Genomic DNA, 21018 nt, shown 5'->3' with positions numbered 1-21018 from the left:
TGTGTTGATGGGTGTTATAATGTGTTGATGGGTGTTATAATGTGTTGAATGATGTTATAATGTGTTGATGGATGTTGTCATGTGTTGATGGATGTTATAATGTGTTGATGGGTGTTATAATGTGTTGATGGGTGTTATAATGTGTTGATGGATGTTATAATGTGTTGATGGATGTTATAATGTGTTGATGGATGTTGTAATGTGTTGATGGATGTTATAATGTGTTGATGGATGTTATAATGTGTTGATGGATGTTGTAATGTGTTGATGGATGTTATGTGTTGATGGATGTTGTAATGTGTTGATGGATGTTGTCATGTGTTGATGGATGTTATAATGTGTTGATGGGTGTTATAATGTGTTGATGGGTGTTATAATGTGTTGAATGATGTTATAATGTGTTGATGGATGTTGTCATGTGTTGATGGATGTTATAATGTGTTGATGGGTGTTATAATGTGTTGATGGATGTTATAATGTGTTGATGGATGTTATAATGTGTTGATGGATGTTATAATGTGTTGATGGATGTTATAATGTGTTGATGGATGTTGTAATGTGTTGATGGATGTTGTCATGTGTTGATGGATGTTGTAATGTGTTGATGGATGTTATAATGTGTTGATGGATGTTGTAATGTGTTGAATGATGTTATAATGTGTTGATGGATGTTGTCATGTGTTGATGGATGTTATAATGTGTTGATGGGTGTTATAATGTGTTGATGGGTGTTATAATGTGTTGATGGGTGTTATAATGTGTTGATGGGTGTTATAATGTGTTGATGGGTGTTATAATGTGTTGATGGATGTTATATCGTCTTCGTTCACAGACACAGTTCTCACAGCGCGGATGATCTGCAGGTCACCACGTGCCCTCGCCGTGAGCGCCCGTTTCCAAGAACCGACCTGTCCGTGTTGTCGTCCGGTTCCGACTGCGGGTCAGGCCGCTCACGTCGCTGTGGCTGCCTCGTCCGTCCGTCCGTTTTGTATTGAAGTCGTCGCACATCTTCTTCTTTGTCTTTATGTCTGAATAAATTAACAGCTTAGCTTTACAAACTCTTAACAAGCGCTCTCATGGTTAGCGCGACCTCGTTAGCCTATGCCAGAGCCGGTTACTCGGGCGCCATCTTTGAAGTTTTTTTTGTTGTTTTTTTTTTTATTTCCGACCAGAAGAGGCGCTAGCGCAGCGACCAGGACACACACCTACATCCGGCTTCCCAGCCGCAGACACGGCCTGCATCGTCTGTGGGGACGCCCGGCCAAGCCGGAGGTAACGCGGGGATCCGGACTGGCGATCCCCGTGTTGGTAGGCAACCGTGTTGGTAATGATCTTTGAAACATCGCAGGGCGGTTAAATTCAACAACACAAATTATATTTGCATTTTAATATTTCGGGACGCTGGTAAATGGTACACAACGGGTATTAAAGCTAATTCAAACGGACAGGCGTTCCTATAAAAGGGTCTTTACGTCACAGTCAGCGGAGACTGACGAGCTCACTCGAGTTGATGAAACGTTTCCGGATGAACGGATTCCATTTTCTGGCGTTTCCTTACCCGGATTACTGCGCATGCGTCAAAACGTCTCTATTCCACTTTGCCAATGCAACACATGCGCTGTTTCATGCTATTCGTTAAACATTTTAAGAAGCGCTTTGGGTGTCTAGAAAAGCGCCATATAACGTTGTTGCTGTTATTATTATTATTATTACTATTATTATCATTTTTGCGCGATCTGCCGTAAATAAGAGTACTGCGGCTCCGTGAATCAGCGAACTAACTACTACTACTATTTTCGGCAACTCCCGTTAGGGGGCGCTACAGCGGATCATCCGTTTCAATCTCTTCCTGTCCTCTGCATCTTCTTCTGTCACACCAGCCACCTGCATGTCCTCCCTCACCAATCGATCCCTATTTTAGTTCAGACACCAACCCTCGTACTGCATGCGTTCGCCAGCTGCGTCTCTCCGGCCGGCGGTCTCCAAGGAGTCGCCTCGTGGCCGAACCGCTGCTTTTTCCCCGACACACCCAGAGACGCATTCATGTGACGAACACAAGCCGACTCCGCCCCCTCCCGAAGAGCGCTGCCAATCACTGCTCCATCGCGTCCGGCCATAGTCGGATCTGACGAGACCGGGGCGCGAACCCCGGTGCCCGGTGGGCAACTGCATCGACACAAAGCCGATGCTTAAACCGCTACACCACCGCGGACCCTGACCGCCAATCAGTTTTAACCAGTTTCATGGTGTTGAAGCTAGCACACAGCTAACGTTAGTGCAAGCTAGGTGTCACATACTAGTGCTAGCTGGCTAACGCTAGCTACAGCCAGCACGTTGTTTACGCTGTATGGGGATATTTAGAGATGACAACTAAATTCCCTTACCCGCACATCCATTAGAAGCCGGAGAGATTCTCCTGCTGGTCTGCTCGGACATGGCTACTAGCGCCTTTAGGGAGGATGCTGTGAGGACAGGCTCCGACTGAGCCCGACAGGCCTTCATACGGGTAATGTGACGTCTGGAGGTCTCATGGTCCCTGATGGTTTCTACCTTCATCATCTGGTTACCGATGACACATGAACTGCTGCGGGTTTTGGCCTCCTGGCGACAGACGGAGCGACTCCTTATCACGGCCTGTGCGTTATACTCCCGTCAGCCTCTCGCACCTCCTTCATACTCCCGCCAGCCTCTCGCACCTCCTTTATCACCATACCTCCACTTCTCACTAAACTTCCTTTGTTTCGGTTGGTGGTGGTGATGGTGGCTTCTTCCTCCTCTCCGGGGCATGGTTGTCTTTTCTGATGTCGGTTTTGCGGCTTCTAAATGTCGCCACGTAACTGGTGTTGCTGGCTGGCTAACGCTAGCTAGAAGAATAGAGTAGGCTCGTGCCGCGGGTGACGGTGCTGCCGTCGTTGTTCCTCTCGAGTGTGTGCGTCATGTTACCCGCCAGTAGCGTAGCAACATTCTAATGCACTCTGATTGGTTAGTTTCTGTTATCGCTGTTGCTACGCTATTGTTCTAATGCGCTCTGATTGGTTAGTTTCTGTTATCGCTGTTGCTACGCTATTGTTCTAATGCGCTCTGATTGGTTAGTTTCTGTTATCGCTGTCGCTACGCTATTGTTCTAATGCGCTTTGATTGGTTAGTTTCTGTTATCGCTGTCGCTACGCTATTGTTCTAATGCGCTTTGATTGGTTAGTTTCTGTTGTCGCTGTCGCTACGCTATTGTTCTAATGCGCTTTGATTGGTTAGTTTCTGTTATCGCGGTTGCTACGGAGAGCGAGAGCGAGCGAGATGGGGGGGGGGGTTAAGTGGTTGGATTTCACCTTTTTGTTACTCGCCATTTGGCGGGTAGGCTTCTGAGATTTACTCGCCAATCAGAAAATCTACTCGCCTTTGGCGGGTGGCGAGTGTTAACTTCGGACCCTGACTGAAGGGGTATCGTGTCACGTCACAACTAAAGGGTTTCTTGGAAAAAGTGCCGGCGTGGCTCACCCGCTTTCCCCAACGGTTGGGTGAAGATGCGCGACTCCACCCTCAGTAGGGAAGTAAAGGGTGTATGAGATCTCGGAAATGTCTCGTTTTTCAAAGACAATGACTCCATTCTCACTGGGCGTGTCCCGTCCCCACCAGACTCAGCCAACCTCCCTACTCCGTTTTTGTTTTCCAGAAGTGGAAATATTGCAATCAACAAAATGGAAACCTAGAATTCAAAAGCTGCTGTGCCCAAAACGAGAGTATTATTCTCACCAAAATCAATCAAGTAACGCTTCTACTACCCAAGAACGGTCATCGTGTGAGGTCATCGTGTGAGGTCCTCGTGCGACCTAACACGCGCTGCCGTGCAGCAGCAAGTGCAGCACTAATCAGCTGCCACTCCCCCGAGTCAGCGGAACGACGCAGGGCCGTGCTTCACTCACCTGCCACCGGCAGAACGCGCCATGGCACATGTGTTCAGATGTAGGGTCAAAGAAATGTGAGGTTTTCTTCAGCCCGAGTGAGCCAGCTGCCAGGTCGTTGTCCAGCTGCCAGGTCGGTGTCCAGCTGCCAAGTCGTTGTCCAGCAAAGCCGATGACTCTCGTGGTCTTTCACAGAGAGTCGACACGAGACAACCACGCGGCTCAGCAACAAAACAAAACAGCCTTTGCAGAGGGAGTCACCACAGGCCCATTGGGATCACAAAACACGTTTTAATACATGCCGTTATATTACCATCACAGGAAAGCATTGCACAGCTGGAATGTCTGCTGGACCAGAAGGAGAATCGACAGCACCTTGAATAAAAGTTTCATCTAGTATTTTTCTGTTTAATTTAAAGCTCAACTTGCAGCAACATATAAACGTCATAGCACTAGTTTTCAGATTCACTCTTAGCAGCTCTGTCAAGTTCTGACAACTGACATGCTATAGTACTCTAGTCATGTGTTTATGGAGACAGCCGTCTGGCTGTTTGCGCCTTCACGTGTAAGCATGCGTGAAGAAAGACACTGAACCGTATGCATGTATAATGATGCAAGCAACGGTCTGCCGATTACCTGTGTGCAGACATCCGTATCTCCGGTGATATCCCGCAGACACTGCTGCTGCCACACATTTTCAGAAACCGGAAAGCCGTGGCACTATATGGCCCCCTATATGGCCCCCTATCAGCCAACGCAAAAATATAATAAGCAGTAAACATAGTAATTGTTGGGATGGGGGGGCAGCGGGTCTACTTGATCTCGAAGCTGATGATGCGGACGCCCCCATCAAAGCTGATGAACTTGTACTTCTCAGCACCCATGCGGTTGGGAAAGTGGATCTCTGAGCCCTCTGAAAACTTCACCAAGAACTCCTCGAGGCTGAATGTGATGGTAAACTAGGGAGAGGGAAAGAATGGAGGAGTGTAACGGTAATGTTGATGCTCAGTTGATTTTTTTTGTTTTGTTTAATACAGCACCAAAATGTACAAGGCTAATTCTCCATGTTCAGCTGATATACAGTATATTATAAAATGACGATCAAAATATATAATATTTGTGCTTGGTGAAGTTATCCTCAGATTTTGGCACAATGAACAGTTACCATCATCTCTATTCTCTAGTTTGTTTTATGGAACTCTCAGCTGTAAATTACAAACCCCATAACTGCATAATCTGATATTCACTGCTTCATCTATACCATGATATGAAAATCTCATTATCTGAGGAACATTATACTTCCAACTGAAAACGGTTTTTATTCTGATCAGTATAAATGCATTCATTCATTCAGTCATTCATCCATCAGATGAATGAATGAATGAATGAATGAATGAATGAATGAATGAATGAGTATAAATCGTTCTTGGCAGTCGGTTGTTGCGACACCTGGGATATCATATTCCAAATCTGAAAGAAATTAGGGTTTGTCCACAGTCTTGAGTAGGCTAACTATGGGGAAGTTGACTTGACTTTATATTCGATGTACGGTCAGATGCATGTGATATGAACGTTGAAGTTAATATGTGCCAATGGCTGAAAATCACCCAACTTGCAATTACACAAATCTACCTCTAGATGTCACTCACCCATAGTGTGGGGAAGGAGGCGATATTGGACAGACCACACACAAGTTCATGCATATTGGAGTGATTTTGAGAGACTTTACTGATCAGACAGGAGTACTAACCCCAACATGCATGTCTTTTTGATGATGGGGGAAACCGGAGCACCCGGAGAAACCCCACCGCAGACACGGGGAGACCACGCAAACTCCACACAGACGACGACCTGGGGTGACCCCCAAGGTTGGACAACCCCGGGGTTCGAACCCAGGACCTTCTTGCTGTGAGGCAACAGCGCTAACCACTGCGCAACCATGCCGCCCAAGTAAGTATATATATGTACATATAAGTATATATATGTACATTTTACACATATTTACACCTGTAATTATTTTTACACGAATTATTTTTACATTTGTGCTTTTTTACATTTTACTGCTTTATTGCATTTTGCTGTAATTATTTGTACATCGGTACTTTTCTTTTTTTACATTTTATTGCTTGCTTATACCTTTACTGTTTATTTACTCTATTCTGCTTTATATACTCCATTTGCTGCTATCCTGTATCTGTTGCCACTGTAGTGCCTAAACTCCCCCCATGGGGGATGAATAAGACTGTATTACCTTCATTAGTGAATAAACGAGCTTTATTTATACAGCATCTGTATCGTGTCTCTCCCTCTCTCACCTTGAACTCCTCTCCCAGGTTGAAAGGGAAGCCTCCTTCACGGTGCTCCTCACACCAGTTCCCTTCCTGGTAGGAGTTGCACACCACAGCCCTCTCATCCCCGTGGGCGTTGAAGCGGGGGTTCATGTGCATGGTGATGTCCTTCTCATCGGGACCAATGTTCATGGCAAAACTGCAGCGCACACACCAACACATTCAGTAAATTCTAGGCATGCGTTGCAAAATGAATAAATAAATCACATACGAGCAGCTAAACCCAATAAAGACACGTCACCTTGATATTCACCAACATCTCTTCCTCACTGGACACATGCTTTTGGGTGTATGCACCCTTTATCAGCAGCCACATGACAGTGGCACTACTTTCTGCCTCGGCACTGGTGTGTCTGTGTTACACCACGTAAACAGATGTGGCCCGTAGAATCCATCCATCCACTATCCGGACCACTTCTCCTGCTCTCAGGGATGCTGGAGCTACCCCAGCAGTCACTGAGCAGCAGGCAGGGAGACACCCTGGACAGGCCGCCAGGCCATCACAAGGTGGGTGGGCACACACACACACACACACACCTAGGGACAGTTTAGTGTGGCCGAGTCACCTGACCTACATGTCTTTGGACTGTGGGAGGAAACCGGAGCCCCCGGAGGAAACCCACACAGACACGGGGAGAACATGCAAACTCCACCCAGAGGACGACCCGGGACCCGCCGTGCTGCCGATGTGTAGAATTGGGTTTTTTTGGTTGCAATTTCCTTTACTCTCCTGCGTCTGAGTGTGCAGGGGGTGATAGATGATTGTGGCGTTTCGTGAATTACACAAGATGCCCAAAACAGTCCCCTGTCCTGCAGGAATCTCTTTCACATGAGCTTTTTCAGAAAACGAATGGTTTAGTCTCACAGCTGGAGAACAAAGTCCTTGTTGAGTGACGTAATACCAAGACGACAGCTGCACGCCGACTCCAAATACTGACGGCTTTCAGACTCATTACGAGTTGTGTGGACTATTACCTCACATGGCAGCTTTACATTAGCCAGTGGTCTCCCTCTTTTCTGTTTTTACCCCGTTCATTGTCATTAGGTTGAAAGTTGACTTAACTTCTAGCAAACCAGGACAGTCATGAGTACACATTGACACAAGCCATCCTAAGGCACAGGTGAAAATAAGTAGATCTGCCCTTGTGTGTGTGTGTGTGTGTGTGTGTGTGTGTGTGTGTGTGTGTGTGTGTGTTAAATGCTGACAACAAACTGTACGTCCAGCCTAAACCAAAAAAAAACCTTATTTTTTCTTCTAGCTGGACTTTTGCTGCTCTCATGTTCAATTTCGAGACCGCTTACATGAGTGTTGACAAAAGTGTTTTACTACTCACTGAGTAGCGTCCGGCTTGGGAACCCCAACCAAGGTCAAGGTCTGTCCAACCTTGAAGGACATGTTTTTTATACTCATTCCCTGTAAGAGAGAGAGAGAGAGAGAGAGAGAGAGAGAGAGAATGATGCAATGTATTACTGCCTAGTACAACAATCTCATTTGAAGTAACTGGAGGTTGTACCTTCTGCAGGTCTCCTGTATCTCAGCACAAGCGTCCATTCAAATGATAAAAACATGTGTTCCCAATTACAATTTCCCAACGACGCTCCGGTCAAATATTCCAAACTTTTTTTTTGTTCTGGTCTTGGATGCTATTCAGAGTTTCCTCTGCACCATTTCTGGCAGGGGAGAGGCAACAAACGCTTAAAATATGTTGGGGGAAGGCTGTTAAACCCAGTCACATTTTCCGTAGCACCATGCCGGATGGCTAGTGCAAGAAAAGAAAGAAAAAAACTGGGGAATAAGGCTGAGCGCGGCAGAAAACCACCGTTAGGTCAGTGCTGTACATGTGGCAAGGGGATACAGGAGTTGGGCAATGATGAGTTCATTTGTGCATTACACTTCAGCGCTCCACAACCCGGTTGTCCAACACGGCACCATTGTTCGGCAATTTCTCGGTGTGCCAGATTCGCAGTACGGGGCAATCGTTAAAGTCCACAATGGCTAATTACAACTTTAGCAGTCCGTGTAGGATTGACAGCTCTTTAAAGATGTGGCTGATGGGGTTGCAGTTTCCTCTGAACATTTGTAAGCAGATGCAGGGATGATAGTCTCGGCCATAAACTCTTTGGGCTCCACAAACTATAAACATATTAAAAGACGGCAAATCGGTGAAATGAAAAAAAAGGTTTGCACTTGCAAACAAATGACTTGTTAAGCGGCTCATAGAGATGTGATGAAATCTGCGACCAGCGCCCACATGTGAGCAAGTGTTCCTTCCTTCCTTCCTTCCTTCCTTCCTTCCCGAGGAATGGACGACAGTTCAGACTCCCCCAGCAGCAGCAGCAGCAGCAGCTTCTTGTATTTGATCGGCGCTTGTGAAGGAAGGGTGGGCGTGGGGCCGAAAACGCCTTGCTGCTGACCACAAGGCGCCCCCAGAGTTGGATTTATTACTGCGCGGGGGCTGCTGAGATATTCCCAGCACAACTTGGGGACGGAGGCAAATGTTGAAACAGAATCATGTACAGCTCAAACCAGCGCGGAGTGCTGGAAGGTTCTGCATTTGACTTGTACCGTTTAAATAAAATAAAAACACCCACTGGCGTAAGGCTGCTCCCTACTCTACTGCAACAGCAGTGCCCATAGCACAGCTCCCCGGTGAAAGACACATGGGTGTGAAGTAATGAGCGGAATAGCCCCAGTAAGGTGGAAGTCTAAGCCGAAGCAATCATAAGAGTTCTTCGTTGGGTAGTGTACTTGCAGGCCAGACACAAACACATGCCTCACCTTGGACGGCCCACGGGGAATTAATGCTATGTTAGTAGTGCTTTGTCCATGTCGGCAGAGCGAGAGAACAAGAGAGAGACACACACACACACACACACACACACACACACACACACACACACACACACACACACACACACACACACACACACACACACACACACACACACACACAGAAGGAGAGGGACAGACAGAGAGAGAGAGAGACACACACACACACACACACACACACAGAAGGAGAGGGACAGACAGAGAGAGAGAGAGAGAGACACACACACACACACACACACACACAGAAGGAGAGGGACAGACAGAGAGAGAGAGAGAGAGAGAGAGAGAGAGAGAGAGAGAGAGAGAGAGAGAGAGGGACAGACAGAGAGAGAGAGAGAGAGAGAGAGAGAGAGAGAGAGAGAGAGAGAGAGAGAGAGAGAGAGAGAGAGACACACAGAACGAGAGAGAGACACACAGAGAGAGACAGAGACACACACACACACACACAGAACGAGAGAGAGACACACAGACAGAGACAGAGAGACCTGAAAGTCACACCAAACCATAAAAGACAGCAAGGAGGCAGAGGGGTTGAGTGACGCAAGGCTCCACATTCTTTCCATGTTCCTCTTAGAGTCTATCTGTAAACTGTGCACATAGCATTTAGCACGGGGGCCCTGCTGGACCGGGCTGGGCCGGGCCGGGCCGGGCCGGGATGGGCAGGGCCTGGCAGTGCTCCCGTGTCCCCCAGACGCTGCAACGAGATGGACTCCCCACATGCGTTTACATGTCAAGTCACCTCCTCCCCTCACTGACAGAGACAACAGACAGCTGGGGATTACTGGTACAAACCAAGCCCCTCACTGACAGAGACAACAGACAGCTGGGGATTACTGGTACAAACCAAGCCCCTCACTGACAGAGACAACAGACAGCTGGGGATTACTGGTACAAACCAAGCCCCTCACTGACAGAGACAACAGACAGCTGGGGATTACTGGTACAAACCAAGCCCCTCACTGACAGAGACAACAGACAGCTGGGGATTACTGGTACAAACCAAGCCCCTCACTGACAGAGACAACAGACAGCTGGGGATTACTGGTACAAACCAAGCCCCTCACTGACAGAGACAACAGACAGCTGGGGATTACTGGTACAAACCAAGCCCCTCACTGACAGAGACAACAGACAGCTGGGGATTACTGGTACAAACCAAGCCCCTCACTGACAGAGACAACAGACAGCTGGGGATTACTGGTACAAACCAAGCCCCTCACTGACAGAGACAACAGACAGCTGGGGATTACTGGTACAAACCAAGCCCCTCACTGACAGAGACAACAGACAGCTGGGGATTACTGGTACAAACCAAGCCCCTCACTGACAGAGACAACAGACAGCTGGGGATTACTGGTACAAACCAAGCCCCTCACTGACAGAGACAACAGACAGCTGGGGATTACTGGTGGAAACCAAGCCCCTCACTGACAGAGACAACAGACAGCTGGGGATTACTGGTGGAAACCAAGCCCCTCACTGACAGAGACAACAGACAGCTGGGGATTACTGGTACAAACCAAGCCCCTCACTGACAGAGACAACAGACAGCTGGGGATTACTGGTACAAACCAAGCCCCTCACTGACAGAGACAACAGACAGCTGGGGATTACTGGTGGAAACCAAGCCCCTCACTGACAGAGACAACAGACAGCTGGGGATTACTGGTGCAAACCAAGCCCCTCACTGACAGGGACAACAGACAGCTGGGGATTACTGGTGGAAACCAAGCCCCTCACTGACAGGGACAACAGACAGCTGGGGATTACTGGTACAAACCAAGCCCCTCACTGACAGAGACAACAGACAGCTGGGGATTACTGGTACAAACCAAGCCCCTCACTGACAGAGACAACAGACAGCTGGGGATTACTGGTACAAACCAAGCCCCTCACTGACAGAGACAACAGACAGCTGGGGATTACTGGTGGAAACCAAGCCCCTCACTGACAGGGACAACAGACAGCTGGGGATTACTGGTACAAACCAAGCCCCTCACTGACAGAGACAACAGACAGCTGGGGATTACTGGTGGAAACCAAGCCCCTCACTGACAGAGACAACAGACAGCTGGGGATTACTGGTGGAAACCAAGCCCCTCACTGACAGAGACAACAGACAGCTGGGGATTACTGGTGGAAACCAAGCCCCTCACTGACAGGGACAACAGACAGCTGGGGATTACTGGTACAAACCAAGCCCCTCACTGACAGAGACAACAGACAGCTGGGGATTACTGGTGGAAACCAAGCCCCTCACTGACAGAGACAACAGACAGCTGGGGATTACTGGTGGAAACCAAGCCCCCCACTGACAGGGACAACAGACAGCTGGGGATTACTGGTACAAACCAAGCCCCTCACTGACAGAGACAACAGACAGCTGGGGATTACTGGTGGAAACCAAGCCCCTCACTGACAGAGCCAACAGACAGCTGGGGATTACTGGTGGAAACCAAGCCCCTCACTGACAGGGACAACAGACAGCTGGGGATTACTGGTGGAAACCAAGCCCCTCACTGACAGGGACAACAGACAGCTGGGGATTACTGGTACAAACCAAGCCCCTCACTGACAGAGACAACAGACAGCTGGGGATTACTGGTGGAAACCAAGCCCCTCACTGACAGGGACAACAGACAGCTGGGGATTACTGGTACAAACCAAGCCCCTCACTGACAGAGACAACAGACAGCTGGGGATTACTGGTGGAAACCAAGCCCCTCACTGACAGGGACAACAGACAGCTGGGGATTACTGGTACAAACCAAGCCCCTCACTGACAGAGACAACAGACAGCTGGGGATTACTGGTACAAACCAAGCCCCTCACTGACAGAGACAACAGACAGCTGGGGATTACTGGTACAAACCAAGCCCCTCACTGACAGAGACAACAGACAGCTGGGGATTACTGGTGCAAACCAAGCCCCTCACTGACAGAGACAACAGACAGCTGGGGATTATTGGTGGAAACCAAGCCCCTCACTGACAGAGACAACAGACAGCTGGGGATTACTGGTACAAACCAAGCCCCTCACTGACAGGGACAACAGACAGCTGGGGATTACTGGTACAAACCAAGCCCCTCACTGACAGAGACAACAGACAGCTGGGGATTACTGGTGGAAACCAAGCCCCTCACTGACAGAGACAACAGACAGCTGGGGATTACTGGTGGAAACCAAGCCCCTCACTGACAGAGACAACAGACAGCTGGGGATTACTGGTGGAAACCAAGCCCCTCACTGACAGAGACAACAGACAGCTGGGGATTACTGGTGGAAACCAAGCCCCTCACTGACAGAGACAACAGACAGCTGGGGATTACTGGTGCAAACCAAGCCCCTCACTGACAGAGACAACAGACAGCTGGGGATTACTGGTGCAAACCAAGCCCCTCACTGACAGAGACAACAGACAGCTGGGGATTACTGGTACAAACCAAGCCCCTCACTGACAGAGACAACAGACAGCTGGGGATTACTGGTACAAACCAAGCCCCTCACTGACAGGGACAACAGACAGCTGGGGATTACTGGTGGAAACCAAGCCCCTCACTGACAGAGACAACAGACAGCTGGGGATTACTGGTGGAAACCAAGCCCCTCACTGACAGAGACAACAGACAGCTGGGGATTACTGGTGGAAACCAAGCCCCTCACTGACAGAGACAACAGACAGCTGGGGATTATTGGTGGAAACCAAGCCCCTCACTGACAGAGACAACAGACAGCTGGGGATTACTGGTACAAACCAAGCCCCTCACTGACAGAGACAACAGACAGCTGGGGATTACTGGTGCAAACCAAGCCCCTCACTGACAGAGACAACAGACAGCTGGGGATTACTGGTACAAACCAAGCCCCTCACTGACAGAGACAACAGACAGCTGGGGATTACTGGTGGAAACCAAGCCCCTCACTGACAGAGACAACAGACAGCTGGGGATTACTGGTGCAAACCAAGCCCCTCACTGACAGAGACAACAGACAGCTGGGGATTACTGGTGGAAACCAAGCCCCTCACTGACAGAGACAACAGACAGCTGGGGATTACTGGTGGAAACCAAGCCCCTCACTGACAGAGACAACAGACAGCTGGGGATTACTGGTGGAAACCAAGCCCCTCACTGACAGAGACAACAGACAGCTGGGGATTACTGGTGGAAACCAAGCCCCTCACTGACAGAGACAACAGACAGCTGGGGATTACTGGTGGAAACCAAGCCCCTCACTGACAGAGACAACAGACAGCTGGGGATTATTGGTGGAAACCAAGCCCCTCACTGACAGAGACAACAGACAGCTGGGGATTACTGGTGGAAACCAAGCCCCTCACTGACAGAGACAACAGACAGCTGGGGATTACTGGTACAAACCAAGCCCCTCACTGACAGAGACAACAGACAGCTGGGGATTACTGGTACAAACCAAGCCCCTCACTGACAGAGACAACAGACAGCTGGGGATTACTGGTGCAAACCAAGCCCCTCACTGACAGAGACAACAGACAGCTGGGGATTACTGGTACAAACCAAGCCCCTCACTGACAGAGACAACAGACAGCTGGGGATTACTGGTACAAACCAAGCCCCTCACTGACAGAGACAACAGACAGCTGGGGATTACTGGTGCAAACCAAGCCCCTCACTGACAGAGACAACAGACAGCTGGGGATTACTGGTACAAACCAAGCCCCTCACTGACAGAGACAACAGACAGCTGGGGATTACTGGTACAAACCAAGCCCCTCACTGACAGAGACAACAGACAGCTGGGGATTACTGGTGGAAACCAAGCCCCTCACTGACAGAGACAACAGACAGCTGGGGATTACTGGTGGAAACCAAGCCCCTCACTGACAGAGACAACAGACAGCTGGGGATTACTGGTGGAAACCAAGCCCCTCACTGACAGAGACAACAGACAGCTGGGGATTACTGGTACAAACCAAGCCCCTCACTGACAGAGACAACAGACAGCTGGGGATTACTGGTGCAAACCAAGCCCCTCACTGACAGAGACAACAGACAGCTGGGGATTATTGGTGGAAACCAAGCCCCTCACTGACAGAGACAACAGACAGCTGGGGATTACTGGTGCAAACCAAGCCCCTCCCTGACAGAGACAACAGACAGCTGGGGATTACTGGTACAAACCAAGCCCCTCACTGACAGAGACAACAGACAGCTGGGGATTACTGGTACAAACCAAGCCCCTCACTGACAGAGACAACAGACAGCTGGGGATTACTGGTACAAACCAAGCCCCTCACTGACAGAGACAACAGACAGCTGGGGATTACTGGTGGAAACCAAGCCCCTCACTGACAGAGACAACAGACAGCTGGGGATTATTGGTGGAAACCAAGCCCCTCACTGACAGAGACAACAGACAGCTGGGGATTACTGGTGGAAACCAAGCCCCTCACTGACAGAGACAACAGACAGCTGGGGATTACTGGTACAAACCAAGCCCCTCACTGACAGAGACAACAGACAGCTGGGGATTACTGGTACAAACCAAGCCCCTCACTGACAGAGACAACAGACAGCTGGGGATTACTGGTGGAAACCAAGCCCCTCACTGACAGAGACAACAGACAGCTGGGGATTACTGGTGGAAACCAAGCCCCTCACTGACAGAGACAACAGACAGCTGGGGATTACTGGTGGAAACCAAGCCCCTCACTGACAGAGACAACAGACAGCTGGGGATTACTGGTACAAACCAAGCCCCTCACTGACAGAGACAACAGACAGCTGGGGATTACTGGTGCAAACCAAGCCCCTCACTGACAGAGACAACAGACAGCTGGGGATTATTGGTGGAAACCAAGCCCCTCACTGACAGAGACAACAGACAGCTGGGGATTACTGGTGCAAACCAAGCCCCTCCCTGACAGAGACAACAGACAGCTGGGGATTACTGGTACAAACCAAGCCCCTCACTGACAGAGCCAACAGACAGCTGGGGATTACTGGTACAAACCAAGCCCCTCACTGACAGAGACAACAGACAGCTGGGGATTACTGGTACAACCAAGCCCCTCACTGACAGAGACAACAGACAGCTGGGGATTACTGGTGGAAACCAAGCCCCTCACTGACAGAGACAACAGACAGCTGGGGATTACTGGTACAAACCAAGCCCCTCACTGACAGAGCCAACAGACAGCTGGGGATCACTGGTGGAAACCAAGCCCCTCACTGACAGAGACAACAGACAGCTGGGGATTACTGGTACAAACCAAGCCCCTCACTGACAGAGACAACAGACAGCTGGGGATTACTGGTACAAACCAAGCCCCTCACTGACAGAGACAACAGACAGCTGGGGATTACTGGTGCAAACCAAGCCCCTCACTGACAGAGACAACAGACAGCTGGGGATTACTGGTACAAACCAAGCCCCTCACTGACAGAGACAACAGACAGCTGGGGATTACTGGTGCAAACCAAGCCCCTCACTGACAGAGACAACAGACAGCTGGGGATTATTGGTGGAAACCAAGCCCCTCACTGACAGAGACAACAGACAGCTGGGGATTACTGGTGGAAACCAAGCCCCTCACTGACAGAGACAACAGACAGCTGGGGATTACTGGTGGAAACCAAGCCCCTCACTGACAGAGCCAACAGACAGCTGGGGATTACTGGTGGAAACCAAGCCCCTCACTGACAGAGACAACAGACAGCTGGGGATTACTGGTACAAACCAAGCCCCTCACTGACAGAGACAACAGACAGCTGGGGATTACTGGTGGAAACCAAGCCCCTCACTGACAGAGACAACAGACAGCTGGGGATTACTGGTGGAAACCAAGCCCCTCACTGACAGAGCCAACAGACAGCTGGGGATTACTGGTGGAAACCAAGCCCCTCACTGACAGAGCCAACAGACAGCTGGGGATTACTGGTGGAAACCAAGCCCCTCACTGACAGAGACAACAGACAGCTGGGGATTACTGGTACAAACCAAGCCCCTCACTGACAGAGACAACAGACAGCTGGGGATTACTGGTGGAAACCAAGCCCCTCACTGACAGAGCCAACAGACAGCTGGGGATTACTGGTACAAACCAAGCCCCTCACTGACAGGGACAACAGACAGCTGGGGATTACTGGTGCAAACCAAGCCCCTCACTGACAGAGCCAACAGACAGCTGGGGATTACTGGTACAAACCAAGCCCCTCACTGACAGGGACAACAGACAGCTGGGGATTACTGGTGCAAACCAAGCCCCTCACTGACAGAGACAACAGACAGCTGGGGATTACTGGTGGAAACCAAGCCCCTCACTGACAGAGACAACAGACAGCTGGGGATTACTGGTGGAAACCAAGCCCCTCACTGACAGAGCCAACAGACAGCTGGGGATTACTGGTACAAACCAAGCCCCTCACTGACAGAGACAACAGACAGCTGGGGATTACTGGTGGAAACCAAGCCCCTCACTGACAGAGACAACAGACAGCTGGGGATTACTGGTACAAACCAAGCCCCTCACTGACAGAGCCAACAGACAGCTGGGGATTACTGGTACAAACCAAGCCCCTCACTGACAGAGACAACAGACAGCTGGGGATTACTGGTACAAACCAAGCCCCTCACTGACAGAGACAACAGACAGCTGGGGATTACTGGTACAAACCAAGCCCCTCACTGACAGAGACAACAGACAGCTGGGGATTACTGGTGGAAACCAAGCCCCTCACTGACAGAGACAACAGACAGCTGGGGATTACTGGTGGAAACCAAGCCCCTCCCTGACAGAGACAACAGACAGCTGGGGATTACTGGTACAAACCAAGCCCCTCACTGACAGAGACAACAGACAGCTGGGGATTACTGGTGGAAACCAAGCCCCTCACTGACAGAGACAACAGACAGCTGGGGATTACTGGTGGAAACCAAGCCCCTCACTGACAGAGCCAACAGACAGCTGGGGATTACTGGTACAAACCAAGCCCCTCACTGACAGGGACAACAGACAGCTGGGGATTACTGGTGGAAACCAAGCCCCTCACTGACAGAGACAACAGACAGCTGGGGATTACTGGTACAAACCAAGCCCCTCACTGACAGGGACAACAGACAGCTGGGGATTACTGGTACAAACCAAGCCCCTCACTGACAGAGACAACAGACAGCTGGGGATTACTGGTGGAAACCAAGCCCCTCACTGACAGAGACAACAGACAGCTGGGGATTACTGGTACAAACCAAGCCCCTCACTGACAGGGACAACAGACAGCTGGGGATTACTGGTACAAACCAAGCCCCTCACTGACAGAGACAACAGACAGCTGGGGATTACTGGTGCAAACCAAGCCCCTCACTGACAGAGACAACAGACAGCTGGGGATTACTGGTGGAAACCAAGCCCCTCACTGACAGAGACAACAGACAGCTGGGGATTACCGGTGGAAACCAAGCCCCTCACTGACAGAGCCAACAGACAGCTGGGGATTACTGGTACAAACCAAGCCCCTCACTGACAGAGACAACAGACAGCTGGGGATTACTGGTACAAACCAAGCCCCTCCCTGACAGGGACAACAGACAGCTGGGGATTACTGGTGGAAACCAAGCCCCTCAAAGTGCACAAGGTTAAAATCCTTTTCTTCTTAACGAATACAATAATCTGGGATGGGAAAAACCCATTTTAATTGATGACATAAGATTTGTTCACTGATGCATGAATGCTTTAGAGGAGATCTGGGGGGGGGGGGTCTGGGGGGGGTCTCCCCAGGTACCTTTCAACTCATCCATTCTGAACTTGCTGCAGCCGTCACATTGCAACTACTGGGCAATGCTGACGTTGCAGGGTCGAAAGGGAAACGGGTGTCATGCATGTGATAATGTATTACACAACAGGGGGGAAGAAGAAGAAGGAGGAGAAGGAGGAGGAGAAGAAGACGACGGAGGCTTCGACACCCGTGACGCACACACACTGGCTCACACTCACACAGGGTTCAGTCTCACCACAACACAATCCTTTGCTGTGCATCGCCTGTGAGGTTCACCGTGATGACACCGCTGTTCTGGAAGCTTCATGAGCGGTGCCACCAGAACAGGTCGATACAGCCCTGCCATGAGGCACGCAAGCAGCCAGACCCAACCCACACCTACACAAAACTAGGTTCCTCAAGGCTACCACGACTACACTGACCTTAAACTACAAATCAGTGAGGATGCCTTCAGGTTACTTTCTAAGTACTTATCACAGATATACTAAACAAAAGTATACTTCAGTGTACTTACAAGTATACTTCTGCTACATACACTTGATGCTGAACTTATTAAACCCAACTTCCAGTACGCCACCTTTTCTGAGGGGGACGTGTTGGAGTCCTGCGGACCGGTGGGTGCAGGCTGTTTTGGGTTTTACCGGACTCTGAAAGGTCTCGCCAGTTCCCTTCAGTTCTTCCAGTCTGTGAGCTCCGACCCAGGGGAGACCGGCAGGCTCCTGATGGCGCGCCGCACCCAGGCCTATTTTGGGGAATCACTCCCGACTAAGCTGATGACGTCACCCTCGTCCGCGCATCTGTCCTTTCGGACGCAGAACATTTTTACCATAAGAGGTCAACGGAGGGAAGGGGGGGGGGACGCTGACTGCAAGGCGCCCCCACAAACCGAGACTACTGCCAAATCCCGACCGGCAGGCTTCAGTTGGACGAACCCCAGACGAGGTGGAGGGGAGAGGGTACCGGACTGAGGCGACTAATGACGAGCAGCTGTCAGTTCCCTGAACAGGCGCATCAGCGGAGGGACATAAAGAAATAAAGAAAGAAGCAAGAATAAAGACAGCAGAAGGCATGCAGCGGAGGGATACACACTTACACTCATCTTCCTTCTTGAACACTCCGCGGCTCGGAACACGGACGGACGGGCGGGCGGACGGTGCGGCAGGGCGGGGGCCACGGAGCGCGCTCAGCTTCCCATTTATAGCGTGCGCCAAGCCGCGCGCACGCCTCCTTCCGCTTGAGTGACATATCGAGCGTCCAATAAGGTTCGGGCTACGGAGCGACCCCGCAAAACGACTGAGGCTGCGGAGACCCCGAATACCGCCGCGCAGCACCACCCACTACACGGGGCAAGTCACCTGACATAAAGAACCAGCAAGCTTTATTTCTTCTCACTAAAGTCACCTAGAGACCACACATAAAGAACCAGTAAGCTTTATTTCTTCTCACTAAAGTCACCTAGAGACCAGACATAAAGAACCAGTAAGCTTTATTTCTTCTCACTAAAGTCACCGAGACACCAGACATAAAAAACCAGTAAGCTTTATTTCTTCTCACTAAAGTCACCTAGAGACCAGACATAAAGAACCAGTAAGCTTTATTTCTTCTCACTAAAGTCACCTAGAGACCAGACATAAAGAACCAGCAAGCTTTATTTCTTCTCACTAAAGTCACCTAGAGACCAGACATAAAGAACCAGTAAGCTTTATTTCTTCTCACTAAAGTCACCGAGACACCAGACATAAAGAACCAGTAAGCGTTATTTCTTCTCACTAAAGTCACCTAGAGACCAGACATAAAGAACCAGCAAGCTTTATTTCTTCTCACTAAAGTCACCTAGAGACCAGACATAAAGAACCAGTAAGCTTTATTTCTTCTCACTAAAGTCACCTAGAGACCAGACATAAAGAACCAGTAAGCTTTATTTCTTCTCACTAAAGTCACCTAGAGACCAGACATAAAGAACCAGCAAGCTTTATTTCTTCTCACTAAAGTCACCTAGAGACCAGACATAAAGAACCAGTAAGCTTTATTTCTTCTCACTAAAGTCAACGAGACACCAGACATAAAGAACCAGTAAGCTTTATTTCTTCTCACTAAAGTCACCTAGAGACCAGACATAAAGAACCAGTAAGCTTTATTTCTTCTCACTAAAGTCACCTAGAGACCAGACATAAAGAACCAGTAAGCTTTATTTCTTCTCACTAAAGTCACCTAGAGACCAGACATAAAGAACCAGCAAGCTTTATTTCTTCTCACTAAAGTCACCTAGAGACCAGACATAAAGAACCAGCAAGCTTTATTTCTTCTCACTAAAGTCACCTAGAGACCAGACATAAAGAACCAGTAAGCTTTATTTCTTCTCACTAAAGTCACCTAGAGACCAGACATAAAGAACCAGTAAGCTTTATTTCTTCTCACTAAAGTCACCTAGAGACCAGACATAAAGAACCAGCAAGCTTTATTTCTTCTCACTAAAGTCACCTAGAGACCAGACATAAAGAACCAGCAAGCTTTATTTCTTCTCACTAAAGTCACCGAGACACCAGACATAAAGAACCAGTAAGCGTTATTTCTTCTCACTAAAGTCACCTAGAGACCAGACATAAAGAACCAGCAAGCTTTATTTCTTCTCACTAAAGTCACCTAGAGACCAGACATAAAGAACCAGTAAGCTTTATTTCTTCTCACTAAAGTCACCTAGAGACCAGACATAAAGAACCAGTAAGCTTTATTTCTTCTCACTAAAGTCATCTAGAGACCAGACATAAAGAACCAGCAAGCTTTATTTCTTCTCACTAAAGTCACCTAGAGACCAGACATAAAGAACCAGTAAGCTTTATTTCTTCTCACTAAAGTCACCTAGAGACCAGACATAAAGAACCAGTAAGCTTTATTTATTCTCACTAAAGTCACCTAGAGACCAGACATAAAGAACCAGTAAGCTTTATTTCTTCTCACTAAAGTCACCTAGAGACCAGACATAAAGAACCAGCAAGCTTTATTTCTTCTCACTAAAGTCACCTAGAGACCAGACATAAAGAACCAGTAAGCTTTATTTCTTCTCACTAAAGTCAACGAGACACCAGACATAAAGAACCAGTAAGCTTTATTTCTTCTCACTAAAGTCACCTAGAGACCAGACATAAAGAACCAGTAAGCTTTATTTCTTCTCACTAAAGTCACCTAG

General features: G+C 49.1%; 1 protein-coding gene across 1 annotated transcript; it reads right to left on the bottom strand.

Moving 5' to 3' along the window:
• Positions 1–4170: 4170 nt before the first annotated feature.
• lgals2a (lectin, galactoside-binding, soluble, 2a) lies at positions 4171–19074 on the bottom strand. Its single transcript, XM_056287815.1, has 4 exons — positions 18925–19074; positions 7582–7661; positions 6215–6386; positions 4171–4858 (listed from the first exon to the last, which is right to left on the bottom strand). The coding sequence occupies exons 1-4, from the start codon at positions 18928–18930 to the stop codon at positions 4712–4714; spliced, it is 405 nt and encodes a 134-aa protein (XP_056143790.1). The 5' UTR covers positions 18931–19074; the 3' UTR covers positions 4171–4711.
• Positions 19075–21018: the final 1944 nt, after the last annotated feature.

The sequence above is a fragment of the Lampris incognitus genome, chromosome 10 (assembly GCF_029633865.1).
Source record: "Lampris incognitus isolate fLamInc1 chromosome 10, fLamInc1.hap2, whole genome shotgun sequence".
Classification (NCBI taxonomy): Eukaryota; Metazoa; Chordata; class Actinopteri; order Lampriformes; family Lampridae; genus Lampris; species Lampris incognitus.
This window is presented reverse-complemented; position numbering and strand designations above follow the sequence as displayed.